General features: G+C 38.5%; 1 protein-coding gene across 2 annotated transcripts; it reads right to left on the minus strand.

The window, feature by feature from the left end:
* Positions 1 to 44: 44 nt before the first annotated feature.
* Positions 45 to 15,316, minus strand: cpsf6 (cleavage and polyadenylation specific factor 6). Of its 2 annotated transcripts, XM_031726547.2 has the most exons (11): positions 15,171 to 15,316; positions 13,381 to 13,590; positions 13,190 to 13,293; positions 12,777 to 12,922; positions 12,319 to 12,495; positions 11,198 to 11,305; positions 9,852 to 10,341; positions 9,570 to 9,685; positions 9,188 to 9,341; positions 8,864 to 9,061; positions 45 to 2,873 (listed from the first exon to the last, which is right to left on the minus strand). In XM_031726547.2, exons 1-10 carry the CDS (start codon positions 15,228 to 15,230, stop codon positions 8,875 to 8,877), a joined length of 1,752 nt encoding a protein of 583 aa, XP_031582407.1. In that variant the 5' UTR covers positions 15,231 to 15,316; the 3' UTR covers positions 45 to 2,873; positions 8,864 to 8,874. The 2 variants fall into 2 exon arrangements, with proteins under 2 accessions (XP_031582407.1, XP_031582408.1); XM_031726548.2 differs by lacking the exon at positions 11,198 to 11,305.
* Positions 15,317 to 15,990: the final 674 nt, after the last annotated feature.

Below are 15,990 nucleotides of genomic sequence, written 5' to 3' on the forward strand. Positions count from 1 at the left end.
ATGAAACGAATTATGCACAAATAAAACAGAACCACAAAACAAACTTAATTTGTAAACTTTATTCTTTGAGAGCAAATGATAATCTATTTACCTGCTATGTACCACTACATGTAACCATTACCGGCGGTAGAAATACACCTTAACCTTAACTTAAAATCCCAAAGTTACAGTGGTGATACAAATTCAGCAAGTATTTTGGCCAAGTGAGACCATTTAATATGGAAGCTCATTTCCATTTTTTGTTAAGTCAAAAAATTTACTCATCTTAAAAAACTAACCTGAATTTGTAGCAGAAACATCTTTACTGTCTTTACTAGACAAGTGTGATTTTAAAATCAAGCACCTAGAAACCAGCGTAACTAGCAGTTAATGAAAACATCTTATTCATACAAATACTGAAAACTCATAAATACATATGTATATACTTTCCAACTGCTTGTGCAGTTTAAAGACTCCTGCAGTCGATCAGACTTCTTGTTTCTTCACTGGTTGTGTTTGTAGACCTAAAAATCACTTACCTTTTCGTACTGTGGAAAAAAAGCTAACACAAACAAAATGAAACCAAATTCCTGTACAAATGCTCTTATTCTGGAGGGCTACACTTCTGCTTAGCTTGACCAGGGCAGAACTCCATTGGAGTTACCAAATTCAATGCACAACTAAAGAAATAATTTAATAATTAAAATAAAAAACGAATTAAAAAAGAAAAAAAAAGAAAACAAGGAACACGTATAGTATTTTGCCCAAACAGATCAGCAGGAAATAAAATGAGGAAAAAGAGCAACTAACTAACATAAAATTTAGCCAATATCATTAAAACACGATATAGGGCCTTAAAACGTTCAACATTTTTAAACTAACTGTTCAGAAATAGCATCATTATATTCAAAAAGGTCCCATTTTTTTCTTTTTTTTTAATATCAAAATCCAATTTACATTTTGTTTACATTACATCACACTTCCAGTGAATCTGCAAGGATACGGAGCAAAGGCACTTACATTCCCCAATAAGTCACTTTCTGAAGTATACTGAAAAAAAAATACACTTCAAGAGCAAGATGATGGTTTCAAAAGATGCTGGTACTGTTTCCTGCACAGCCTGTCATTCAAATTCCTGCTATGATTCTGAATCCAAAATCTCTACATTCACTGGTTACGTTTGAAAATAAGGCATTTTCTAAATTGTTACGGACTGAAATTGAAATGACATTATTAAAAGAATCCCCCCCAAAGACAAGGTGCGAACACAAGTTTCAGATTTTTTGGGAGCAAATTAAAAATTTCACCAATGGCGATAATTTCACAAAAATGTGTTACATTTTCTGCATGCAACTTTGTTCTCGTTAAAAACCATACAAAAGCACCATGTTATTGCGCTCTATTCATATTGATTTGCATTTAAGACACCCGATGACACACTGCAGCATCAAACCTCAACATACCTGTAATTTCCTGACTCACATTTTAAAAACTGGTGGTATAATTGTGTTATATCGTGTGCTGGGAAAGCTGTGGCAATGTAATTTACAATTATTTTTTTTAAAATAATTGTAAATTATAATAAAAGTAACTGAGTAAAAGCTAAACCAGTCATTGCTATTTTCCCCAACCTTACATGAAAAACAAACAAACAAATAAAACAAAAACCCCCTAAAAGCTTCAACAAATTGCTGTCCGTCCATTTCGACAAACATGCAAAACATTAAAAATGACAGGTGGCAGAATGTTTTACACTGTACCGACAAGTTAAAACGCATTTTGTTCATGGTTTAGTTATTTAAATCTATCATGGAAAAGGGAAAAAGCCTTCAAAATTCAAATACATAAAACATGTAACATCTAAAGTGAAAGGCATATAACAAAAAACTGGTTCATACTTCCCAATTAAGGAATAAACACTTGCACTCAAGCTTCAACTATGAAGGCTGCTGGAATTAAAATCTGCTTTTAAATCCATTATATGACAGAAGTGAAAGACAATTTGTTCATGCGGTGTTTCAGTGATAATTATTCAGCGGAATTACAAAATAACCCACCATCAAAAACCATTCCAAACAGCGGGGTCTTCTCTTTTTGGTTTAGCATGTTGACTACGCAATGCAACATAAGATAAAAACAAACCAAAGTGACTACATCCTTACCATTTACCAATGTAAAAAAACAAAACAAAACAAATAATAATAAAAAAATCTAAGTCAGTATATACATTTAATATAAATGAACGAAACATGTAGAGGAATTCACTGAATGCAGAGTGTACCTCAGTAAACATTTTTTATTACAACACCATCTAATTTTAATCAAAAAGCAGAGACATTTACAAACGTACTAGCCATGAAAAGAATAAATGAGAACGAGAGAGTGAGGGTAGGGGAGAAAACATCAAGCACATACCTTATAAAAACTGATCTCTAAACTGTATATACACACAATACAGCGAGCCAAAGAACAAGAAAAAAAACAAAACAACAACAAAAGGGTGTAATGTTTGTGTCTTCTATTTGGAGATCGTGCAGGCCATTTATTTATTTATAAGTCGCAAAAAAGCATCACCCTTACTTTTCATGTCAAATAAAACATCATAAAAATAAAAGAGCTGTTTGGAAAGATTCTTTTGTCATCTTTAGTTACCATGAGTATAGAAGTTTGGATAACATAGCCTTACACAGGTCAGGGTCTTCCATCCGCTGCTCTTAAACCAGGCAGACAACAGACAGAGAGAAGGATGGGTGGAGAAGGATAGGAGAGGAGAAATGAAGGGGGTGGAGGAAGTGATGGTAGTTGTGTTCCTGTCCGGTCATGCACGGAGGGCAGGGAGTGGTGCACTGAAAGAGTTCCTCCTTTTCCTTCCATCCATCCTTGATCCTCGTAAGCTGAAAGGTGTCAAAACGAAGGGTGGAGTTTGGTTTGGAGCCAGCCCAACAGTGAACATTTTCCCCACTCATCATTAAACCTCTAAACTACATACACAAAGTTTACACCAGGGCTGGGTTCAATTCACTGTCACTCTGAGCCACGAGCTTGGAGTTTGCTAAGATAAAATGACTTGAACAAAGGCAGTGTGGACAGAGAAGTCTCTTACACGTGGCATAACTGACACTATGGTAATTAACTGCTACTCTTAACACTCTGCTGGCTGTGTATTGTCCCCAACCCTAGCACAGACACAGAAACATATCATGCACAGTTCAACAGCTAACATTCAAGAACTTAAATTGAACTCTATGAGTATGTACACACACACACAAAGAAAAGTATTTCAATCTTTCGTCAAGTCTGCCCTGCAACTACAGAAACATGGATTTCAAAGTATGTACATGCATATACACGTATATACATGTACAGATGTTTGCATGTGGCACGTAACTCTTTTAGACATAAAAATATTGATAACCATATGTAAATGCATTTAAATACCTGGGGCAATTTTGTTTGTTCTGTTACAGAATTACAAATTCCGGGATGGATAATAGGGACGATGGTTATTGTGTCTAAATGGCCAAATTGTGTATGACCATTTCGTCTTGTTTACAATATTATTAAATGGTGTACCTGCATCAACATTAAGTATCAAGTCTTACTTATAGCGTTTCAATTAATTTGGCTCTCAGAGGACTATAAAGTGCAGAAAACAGAAATAAATAACCTTTAAAACTTACAGGCAGTTTTATTGGAAGACCTGAGCTAAAAGGTTATTTCCTTTGTTAAGTCTTTAACTATAGCAATAGGGATTTACCTTTCAATCACTTTCAAACATTTCAGTATTTTTCATTATAACCAGCAGATTACATAACGGGGTACACTGAAAATTTTACTCACTGTGGCAAATACCAGAGAAAACCATGGTTGCAATTTTTTTAAGCTGTATATTAAAGTGAAAAGACAAAGGACCAAAACAGTCATCCATCAAAAAACAGCTATGAAGGAAAAAGCACATACGGCACATCTAGTGAAACTTTTCCTGCCCAAGCACACCAAGAGTTTTAATAAGACAGAAAAAAAATATGACAGTGTGATTTTTACGGTGTCGCAAACATGGTCAAAGTCAGGAAGATGGAATATTTTGTGCTTGTAATGCTTTGCATAGACAAAGTTGAGCATGCAAAGTACAGGAGTCAGAAAAGGCTACCTCTAACCATAATTGTAAAGGACAGCAGCAGTGGGATTACAGTTCTACACAATTTAAAGCACCTTACCAAAAATTTGTACAAATTTTAAGATGAAATGACAAAAATTGTGATAAAGAAAGTCATTTCAAACTTGCTGTTTCAACATTAAAATGACTGAACCATGATTAAGAGATTTTGCTTCACACGCTTAAATGAAGCCAAATAGAACTGGTATCTACACCAAAATTCAAGCAAGTACAGGCGATTTTTTTACATTGTTTAATGGATTCAAATGCATAATGAAATTTGATAGGTTTCATAATCTGAAAGGTTTTCTTTACATAGTATATGCCTGCAGACAAAAGCAGTTGAGCTAACAGCCACATTGCACATCTCAGTACTCCTCCCACCATCACACTTGACATAACTGAACTTTTCTCAAGGGTGAAACATTTAAATTATCAACCTAATAAATCATTTATGTCAGGTTCATTATATTCCATATAAAACTTTAAAATGTGTAGTAGGTGTGTCAGTTAATACAGAATGGAAATGAAACGGGACAGAGCCAAACCAGGGTCAAGCAGTCCATGAAATAGTCTCAGTCCACTAACTTGGCCATGTGCTACAAAAGGCTCGGCAAATAAGGTTGCTCCAACACTTACCACTGCCTAGCTTATAGACTGCCATCTAATCTTTCACTGTCATTAATTATGTGTGTATGACATTTCAGAAAACTGCTCACAGAGAGCTCATTGGGTATGAAAAAGGTACACATCTTCTTTTTCACCAACTAACAGTTCATGTGCTATATACTCTAGTAACTGTGGGGCTAAATATTAAGAACTAAAACCATGTCCATTTGCCTTAGCTCAGCTAAAAAGTCAAACATTTTCTTGTTCTACATTCTGGCCAAAGTTAAGGACATGAATTATATTTCAACCATGTTATGGACATGAAGGCTGGTTGATTAGCTATAACCTAAACTGTTTGACTCTGGTTTGACATGTGTAAATAGCTTGGACATTAGGGCCGTACCCCCCAGCACACATACACCTACAAACAGGCTGAAGAGAAAGCATAAAAGTAACTCAAGCCTGGTACAAACACTGTGCGTTCTTGCATGGAAACATGAACAGATAAACAGTGTTAAGCATATCTCGAAACAACAAACGGCCACACTACAAGAAGAGGAGCAATGTACTTGGCACTCAATTATTTTCCTCTTTAACAAGCTCACAAATATCAGTAGAAATGCAAAGGCACGGTGCAATGGAAAAATTGGGACATATCTCACCATCAACATTTTTGCTCACTTAATTTTGATCTTTAGTCATTTTTACCGCAAACAACAATTTATAAATATTCTTCAAATGCATTTTGGTGTTTGACACATTGCCATAGGCTATTAGGCCTTGTGCCCACAGAGGATCTCCAACAATGACAACAAGATGTCTATTAAAGGAGACAGCAGCGACTTTTACATTTTATTTGTTAGTTTGATTTTTTTAAAACTTGGACTTAAAATGAAAGTTAATTTACCAAAAAAATCTTATGTATTTGACAAAATGTAATCTTTTGTTGTGAGGTTCCCGGTGGACACAAGGTTTTGCAGGAAAAACGTGAGCATGTAAAGAACAATTTTGTGGAACAGAGACCAGATCAACTCAACAAGCTAGAACTGACAGCTAAATTCAACAACTCTCCAGTATTTACATGACAAATTGCCTTTAAAGTTTAAGTTGCATTCTTTTGGCTGCTTTCAAAATGCAGCAACTCCATAAGTTAAACCACCCCAGTTATTATTTTCCAGTATAAGAGAACTAGGCACACAAACAGGGAACAATGTGAATATATAAATATCTTTCCAATGGGTGGAGCATAGTTCATGCTGTTTGAGTGCAAATACATGAAGATATCTTCAGTGGATAAAGCACATTTAAAATCAGGACAGATATTGTTTGGGAACGGGGGCAACTGTACAGAGATGCTGTAGGGTCCACGTAACCTACTCAAGTCTGCTTTACATGCAACACTGTAGATATCTCACAGCTTTGGCAGTAAAAGACAGCCAAAAAACCTAAAACGGCTGAAACACTATTTCCAAAGAAGCCCCAAAACTTTCAAGTTAGCAGGTTATTCAATGTGCAACTGAAGCAATGGAAGAAAGCATCTTCACAAAGAGATTACATTACGACTTGTGAAACCCTGACTCTGAAAATCCCAGACAAAAACCAGCACAGGGCAGAAAGGCAGCCTAAAATAGTTGACTCAAATCATTTAAGAGCAATACACTATTAATGATTTTTGTATCAACAACTTTAAGTGCAAGCTGGCAATAAGAACGTTCAGATAAATGCATCTACAACCAGTTAAAATTGAATTCGCTTGCATATAATACTAAAAAAAAATAGACAAAAATCTCACATGCCTGCATGATCACTTTGCTAAATTGGACGACCGATTAAACTCGATGCTGAAGCCTAACTCACTGTCATGAATGTTATGCACCAGTACAAGTTCTCCCATAAAATTATGACTTTCTTTACCTGAATCATGCAGAGCCCTCTAAGGGTTAACACTGAGAATATTTTCCTGGACTAGGTTTGTGTTCTCTCGCAGTAATGTTTTCTCTGATCCATGTAAAAAAAACAAAAAAAAAAAACAAAAAAAAGCTAAACTCTATTATGAAATCGCATTATACTAATTTTGACCACTACACCAGTAAGTTGACTTTCAGTTGTGACTGTAGAGGCACAGGTATTCATTACTACAGAAACTAGAGGAGCTCTTAAACTGAAGCTGTTGGAAGACAAACTGTCAGCCTGATAGTGGCTGTGACCACAGCTGTGCTTCAGTTATGGTTACAGACAAGGAGTCCTTTATGATAGGTCTAACATTGACTGCACATGGAGGATATATGTAACTTGTATTGAATATACTCCATTTCTGAACACTTGTGCTATTTTAACAACTAGCATAAAAGCATTTTAATAGTACAGCAAGATCTCCACTTCAGTCCATATGCAGAAATTATATTACTGCGAGTCAACGCCACAACGGCCTAAAAAAAATTAAATTAAAACAAAAAAAACTCCAGTGTAACCTTCAGGGGGAGCTCCACAGACTCAAAGAGCTTAGGATCTGGAAACACTGGTTTTTCTTAAGCTTGTGCTAGCCTTTAATTTTAAATCACTTTTTTAAAAAAAATTGTGTGTCAACATAATAGTATGATAATGCAAGTTATTATGCACAGATTTGAAATATTAAACAATTCTCATTACACAGACTCTGCAAACAATTTGATTTCAGCTACTGTTGAATTCAGGCTGACCTTTGCCTTCAAAAATGATTAGATGTGACACTGCGTGTAAAAACCACACCAGCATTTCGATATGCAGTAACATGTTTTTTGACAAATCATTAAGTCAAGGGGACAGGCATTTTTCCCTCCTCCACTTCACCTCAACATCTTAAGTTAAGGTGCAATTATACAAAAGTGAGCAAACACTATGCAATAAAAACATTCAACTTGACACAGGTGAAATGTCAGGTGATATTACTGTCATGCAGATATGGCACAATGACATTAGTTTTTTGTTTTCTTTTTTTGAGGGGAGGGGGCAAAAGTCATAAGATGTTGACACTGATAAATGTTTAACTTCTCTGAAATATCACAGGACAATGATATATTTTCAAATAACACACTAAAACTGGGATATGTACAACACTATGAATGAAACATTTACAAAATGTAGATTGGTCTACTACTGACAAGGTGAACAGTGTAATCAATTCAATCTCAACAGACCATATAAAATCTTAATTGGTACGAAATACTGTAAAAATGGCTGTACAGTATTGTGACACCCAAATCTTGCCAATCAGGATTGAAGCGACCAGTACAAGTCCACTGATAAACCAAACTTTGGGAATTCACATATAATTAATATGGCAGTTCTGAGTGTTGATATAATAAAAGTCAGGCACATTTGGTCCACTTGCCACAGTTCCTGGTAAAAGCCAAAATTCTGATAATTTCTACTTTATTGATGTAAAAACCCTTTAAATTTTATAAAAAGAGTAACTGCAAAAATCATCAACAGGTAACATGTGCTATTTTCTTGCCATGCACAGGTGCATACAACTTTTATTTTCAAAAATGTATTTGTTGTAATATCCAAAGCAACCAGTGAACTTTGTAATTTACCAGCCTCTGAAGCCTGCAGACCAAAGAGTACAAAATACATCCAGAAATCCAGTGACTTATATTTTCTCACTTCAAAGGGACTACAGCGTAGATACAACACTTACAGACTTCACTGTGCCAAAGTGAATACATCAAGTGTGTATTTTGCACATTTTGTGACACAATATAGACAATAGAAATTGTGATTACCACTGAAGAAATATGGTTTAAGTTGACTTACCTTATACCTACCTGAAGACAGAGGACTGAGTTTTGAAAGCCTTTTCTTTGCCTACCTCTTCCTCTCCTCATGCAATAAATTAATATTTTGATGATAACATCCATTATCAGATGTTTAACCGTTAGATGGGTGTAAGTAGGATTTGGCTTTGGGATTTATCTACAGCCAATGAATCCAATGAGAGGAGGTGTGCAAACAGAAGACTTTAAATCTCAACTGTGCCACTTTCTGTTTCTGCCATGCCGTCTGAGCCTAAATTAGTTTGCCTCAAAGTTTAAGACAAAGATACTGAAAAATACACAAAAAATTAAAACTGGTACCCACCTCCTTTCCGGCTAACGGTGCCGGTATTCCCTCTCCCTCTCTCTTTCCCGGTCACGGTCCCGATCCCTCTCACGATGACGATCTCTCTCCCGACTGCGTTCTCTGTAATAGTCTTCATGCCTGTCGCGGCTACGAGATTTGTGTCGTCGACTCTTTTCTCTTGAGCGACTGTGGTCACGTTCCCTGGAACGTTCTCGCCTTGCAGAGACAAACAAACATCAACTTACAGTTGTGAAGTTTTTAATAAAGGGCAAATACCTACATTTTCTTTTAGTCCACAAGTATGTTAACTACCTGTTTCAGTGTAATATTTAACAGGCTTACCTTGACGCAGAGCCATAGCTCTTTGACTCAATGCCATGGAGACAGTCCTGCAGAGAACTGATGAGGACCTTGCAGCGGTCATCTGCGGACACTTTGGACTGCTTAATCAGACTGATGGCTGTCACCAAAGTCTCTATAGCACTGCCATAATCACCTAAAAAGAGAAAACAGTGGAGTAAACTTTTCATCCATCCATCCTCTTCCACTCATTCTTATCAGGGTCGCAGGGGGACCGGAGCCTATCCCAGGTGTCATAGGGCAAGCGGCGGGGTACACACTGGTCTATCACAGGGCTCTTTTACTTCTTTTAATTTTTCCCTTACTGACAACATGTAAATGCACTTATTTAAATGTATTGGAAATATATCACCATTTGCCTCACCTGCACTGGCATCAGAAACTGCTCTAGATATGGCACTGGAGGAGATGGCTCTGTTCCTGTTCATGATCTCCTCAAACTCTGCCTCGCTTAGAGGAGTCCGTGATGTGTCCATGTCCCTAAAAAAATAACAGAAAAAAAGGATCAAGCAATAATTTATTTTTAATCCAAGCAACTAATTCATAGTATCCAAGTTCTAGGCTACCTGAGCACAAACAAGAACCCCATATTGAATGTGTATATATAGTGGTTTCATTTGTTGTTCTTCTCACTAATTGTTCTTACCGGCCTCCAGGCCCATAATCTCCTCTTTCATATGGTGGAGGGCGGCCGTATGGGTCATTTGGTCCCGGTGGACCTCGGCTATCATTGGGTGGCATGCTGTTGCTGCCAGGGGGAGGAAAGAAGGCAGGGTTCACATGCGGCGCTGGTGGTGGGCCACCTGGCGGGGGACCTGGCAGATGTGGTGGTGGAGCCAATGCCATAGGGGGGCCAATAGGTCCAGGAGGACGGGGTGGGAAGGGTCCTGGAGGGGGTGGGCCCTGCTGAGGAGGTGGGGGACCAGGTGGAGGGCCATAACCTGGAGGAGGTGGACCTGGAGGCAGGGGTCCCAGTGGTGGCTGGCCAAACTGCCCAGGGAAGAGAACAGGTGGAGGAGGCCTATCGCCACGATTTGGAGGCCCAGCCAGGGGAGGTGGAAGACCCTGGCCTGGAGGTGGAGGTCCTGGGGGACCTGGTGGACCGGGTGGGGGGCGTGGAGGTCCCTGCATGCCACCTAGAAAAACAGCAAATTAACAAAAAAAGACAAAAAAAAAAAAAAGAACATGAAAGAAGTAAGCTCCAGTAAACCAAAATTCTTGTCTAGAATGACACAGACTGAGCTCTCCACCTTTTTCTACAAGAACAAGTAACAGGCAGATTGAAAACATAAAATGTATACTGGCACAGTCGATTTGTGGGCTCATTTTTGAAGTCTAGTGGCAGCCTGTATTTTTCCATGTAACTTTTATACAGGGATACCTTTAGGTACCAAATGGCAATTTAAAGCAGGGACAGTGACACAGAGATGAAAGAAAGCCATTGCTGCACAGGACAACAATTGACGAAAAAAGGTCACAAATGACACTGAAAAATAAATCAAAAGGAAAGTGAACAGATGAGAAGCTATAGTTTCAAGCAGGCGTTGCCGTTTTAATTAAACAAGGCCTTGTATTGGACTGGACCCTTCTCATTAACACTTGACTCAGAAGATGCACTGCTATAAGTTTCCAGAAGCCCTAAAGAGAGTATATACAGTGTATAAACTGCAATTTGGAACTAAGGAGTTTGACTGCTTTACATCAATTACAAACCTTCCAGAAGAATTATGCCACCTGAAACAACTAATTTACCTGAAATGGACTTTTGCTCAAAAGAACAAAGCACATGTTTATTTCTTTCAGTAAAAATGTTTTAAAATTTAAAATGCTGTCACATGTGGGGCAAATAATGTAAACTGTCGATTCAGAGTAAGCAATGAAGATCAGCTGCCTTGGGGCAGTAAATGTGACAGTTTAACTTGTCAATAAAAAGCCAAAACTAGGATTATAAGGCCATCTAATAAATCAATTAGATTAATCGAGGTATTTCACCTCTGCTACGCCAGCTCCCGTTCCTGCCCCCCGGCTGGAAGGGATTGAAACTCATATCCATCAGAGGGCCATCTTGGTGCCTAACCAGATCTGGTCTCATGCCCGAGCCTAATGGGGAAAAAAGCAAACCAATCACAACTCCTCCCTTCAGAAACCTCTACCTGCTAACTGAAGGCCTGTTGCAGCCCAGCGGGACGGGGCACCAGCCACTAAGCAAAAGAAGAGATATGAAAAAGGGGAATGGAGAACAGCCTGCTACTCCATTCTCTTACTGCTTCCGAAAAGCAGCCAAGCCAAGATTTGTAAAGAGGTAAGTTTGGCAGCGTACCAAGTCAAGCTTTGAGAAAACCTCTAAGTAAAGGAATGGTGCTGGAAATTTTCACAAGCAGGAAACCACACCATGAGAAGGATCAACTGTTCAACTTGAGGTTAAGCGAGACAAAAATTCAAACCAGACAAAGAAGGAAACATGCAAAGAAAGCCCTGCCAAGGGAGAGATGAAAGATCCCGCAATAGTAAAAAACATACTAGATCAGATGAGCCATGATCCCATGCAAGTGTGAGTAACAGCAATGCCTGGACTGTGCTACCTGGGCAGCACTGCCAGACAGAAAGCAGAACGTCCAAGTTTTTAAAACACTTGTGACTTTAAATCTGTTGCGCTGTAACATTATATGTTTTTTTTTTTTTTTTTTAAATCATCACACAGTCAACAATACTGAACAGAAATAAACTGACCTACAAAGTTCAATATGTGATTTAACATAACCTCTGCCAGCTGTGGTGGATCCATACATGACAGGTTGCACTTTTTGTGAGCTGTGTGTCTTTATGGATTTGCTTATATCCACAACACATCCACCCATGAACTCGTTTTGACTGCCAAGTCCCAAAAACAAATGTATCCACCTCAAATTCAACTACATATCCCTCTGAAATGTGGTTGAAGAACAAACTTATTTTGGTATTAAACCCACTCAGCATTAAAAACGACCCAACCCCTTGATTTGGAACGTTTCTGCCCCTAATTTATTTTTGATGATGAATTTTTGAATATCAATGTTCATTTATCAAGTAACTGAGTGTTGTCCCATACTACCAACACTTCTTTCCAAACTAACCAGGAAGGTGTGGTGGAGGACCCCCAGGCCCTACAGGACCAGGGAAGCGGTCTCCTCCGGGGCCAGGTGGTCCGGGGAACCTGCCTCTCCCTCGGCTGCCCATGGGGAAACCGCCACGGAGTCCAGAACCAGGAGGACCAGCCTTTCCTTCCCCAGACATCTGGCCTGTCTGGGTACCTGTGAAAAGATAAAATATAAACTCATTTCATACATAATCATTAATCAATATGTGCACCTGGCTAAGAGACAGAAACAAGGATAAATTACATGTATTAGTTCATACATATGCTAAGATTAAACACGGGTCATGTAACATATGTGATGTATTGGGTAGTCAAATATATTCATCTTCAGAATAACTCACACATTCCAACATGTGCAAATTTTATACATAACTTCCTTTAACCAGTACTGATCTCTTCGGATAAATAAACCATGTGCACACTTGCCCTACTTACTTTTGCGTGATTGCATTTCAAACTGGCTGAGGGACTGCTTGTTGCATGGTGTGACAATGGGATTCTGACCATGGAGCTCCCTCTTTGACAGCAGCTCCATTAACTTTCTGGAGGATGCCTCTGAACCAACACACACCAGAGCAAACCTGGAAAACACACGCAGAGGGCATACAGTCAGATATTTGATCGCATAAACGTCAATGCACTGTGAAATTCTGAGCTGATAGTAATATCTAAACAAGGTCACTGACAATGAAGAATATATTTATGTCTTTAGAAACAGCAGCCTTGTGGTAATATAATCATAAAAATGACTCAGTGTGATCCCACCCTGTACTCCTAATACGAAATACTTAACATAGTCTTTGACTTAGTGCAACTGTGTCACAGAAATAAAATAATAAAGACCTCACCCTTTTGACTGGCCATTGGCTCTATTTTCAAAGAACTTTATCTCCAGCACATCTGTGATGCCTATCACCCGGATAGCTTCTGTCAAGTCCTCATCTGTTGTCCACTGCAAAAACCACCCCAAGCAAAATGGTGTCACGTATGGATCACAATTAAATTTGTGAGTCCAATTTTTAGACAATCTGACACTCACCCATGTGAGGTTTCCTATGTACAGGGCTATTCTTTTTCCAGTGTAGGTGTACACCACGTTGGGCGGGGCGCTTTTCCCTCCCTCTGTGCCACCTGGGGCTGGCAGTGAATCCAAGTAATCCCGGTCTTCTGGAGCATCACCATTATTGGCTGATGGGGATATTACATCATCATACAGGTCGATCTGCTCATGAACTGGGTAGTCAGCTTCCTGTATTAAGAATGCAAGAACAGATCAGTGAAGCACTTAATATCTAGAGCTTGATAATGATTTGATGTTATTAACACCAAGGATATAATTTATCAACGTCTATGTCTGATCTAATTCTGAAACAGTTTCCTCACCAACACCAGAATAGCAAACCGATATTGGTTTTCACCATCACATTGTACAAAAAGGTTTCCTTGTGACAGGTGTGTAAAATTCCCACTGAATTGAGTCTGATTTAACTGTTTTTGCAATAGGCAGTTGTCAGAAAAACATACCAGCACTCATTAAAAAGATGTAATTCACTACTGAATCAATTCAAGTTCAATAACGCTAGGATCATGCAACTGCTTTATGCTGACCAGGAAAAGTCAATTTATGGCTAAGCTTCACAGTGTATCCAGATTGTAGTATGATAATAATAATCATAAACGTTACTTGTGGTGTTAAATATAGTATAGTTGGCAAGACTCCTAAAATGACCAAAGTGTTAGAAGATTTTTTTTTAAATACTTCGATCACATTTTATAATCCACACATAAACACTGTGTAAAATGCCACAGATAGAAAGTATGGCTGATATAACTATCCTAATTTAAAGACACTGCAAAGCACAACGGCCAATTACTGATAATCTTAGAGGTTAAAGGAGCTATTAGTCAACAAATGCTAAGGGTTCAAATTACAAGAGCATGCAGACATAAATTAGGTGATGAAAGAAAGAAAAAACAGCATAAACTTGTGATCAGCAGACAGTCGCAAGCTTCGTAGAACTTATATCCGTATCAAATTAATTTGAAGTGGTTTATTTATGCACCCTGTGCGAAAACAATTGCTCCAATTGGGACAAATTAAAAGATTTGTCACAGAAAAGGGGCGTGTGGATAAAAATATCTTCTGAATAGCCCCAACATTGACCTAATCCATGCTAACAACATGCCGTGTTTATTACACTATTCAGAGCCTACTAAGGTTGGGCGACTGGACGAGTATATCGACGATAGCCTATCGTCGATATATTCGCCTATCGTCAGTTATTGGCCTGACCATTGTCGGTTGGAAAATGTTTACACAACCTTAGAGCCTAAAGGCGTTCGGTTTAGCTTAAAACTTCTCTTTATCAACTGAAAAAATTAAAGACTTACTAGACATGACAGCGTGATAGCTGTGAATTAGTCAATGTCAGCTCGCTAACGAAAGTGCGTTTGTTTGGCTTGCTAGCCCGCCACTGGCGACCATGCCAAGGCCTGAACACAAGCTACGCCGTGAAGACGGCTGCATTTAGCATTTACTTGAATAAATAACAACGCACATCACGAAACAACTGCAGCGTGCATATTAATTACTAAATACATGAAAAGTCATGTTAAATGTCGACAACCCCACGAACAAACAAAAGTCTGCAAAGCACGCCGATAGCAGAGGCTGCAGGCTTGCAGCATGTTGAAAAGGCCTTGTATGTCAGAGAGCCTCTTTAGCCACAAAAGCTCGCCACTTTGTAGGTTATAATAAAGATAGCAGATTATACAGATATTAAAAAAATTAACACCTATAAGCGAGGTAGGAAAATATGTATTTATTACCTGGCTAAACTCCTCCTCGACGTCGGCGTAGATGTCGATATGATCCACACCGTCCGCCATTTTCCTCTGACTAGCAGCTCTCACCGCCTGCGGTGCAGACTACAACGACGGTACACCACAAACAATGAAAAGAAGACAGGCAACGAGCGCCCCCGCTGGTTAATTTCATTCATTACAACATCACCCGTGTAGACCACGGGAAAATCTGTTGCAGTTACCACTGACTGTGAAACAAGAGCCCACCGTGTTAAAAAAGCAAAACTTGTTAAACAGTTTACATGTTTATACATCCTCTTGCTTTACTTATGATTTATAGCATGTGTGACATCAGTTTTAATTATATGGACCATTTTTTTTATAGCTTTGAGACAATGTCCCACAATTTACTTGCTTTTGAGGATATTCTCAAGTCTGGCTTTTACCCAATTATATGAAGGGAAGACTTTCTATTACAATAAACTGCTTTTTGTTACAATGCTATAGTCATCAGGGAAAGTTCAAAGAGATCAAAACCTCCAGGGCTTTGCAGAGTTTGAATGATGATGTAAACTACCACAAAGAAAATGACACACAGAGAAATACAGTTGTCTTTTTTTTTTAGTTTCACACAGGAGAAAATATAATGTGAAGAGACACAGAATATATGTGTGTTATAACTATGCCAATCTACCGTCACATCCTTACTGAGAATACAGGAGATTATAAAGACTGTTGTGTGTGAGCCATAGGACAAACTCATGCTTTTCTTTTAATCGCTACTGTATTTATTGAACAAGAGAGCTTGGAATATAATATATGTGGGGTACCCCTCCCCCAGCAT

This window comes from Oreochromis aureus, linkage group 17 (assembly GCF_013358895.1).
Source record: "Oreochromis aureus strain Israel breed Guangdong linkage group 17, ZZ_aureus, whole genome shotgun sequence".
In the NCBI taxonomy this organism is placed as follows: Eukaryota; Metazoa; Chordata; class Actinopteri; order Cichliformes; family Cichlidae; genus Oreochromis; species Oreochromis aureus.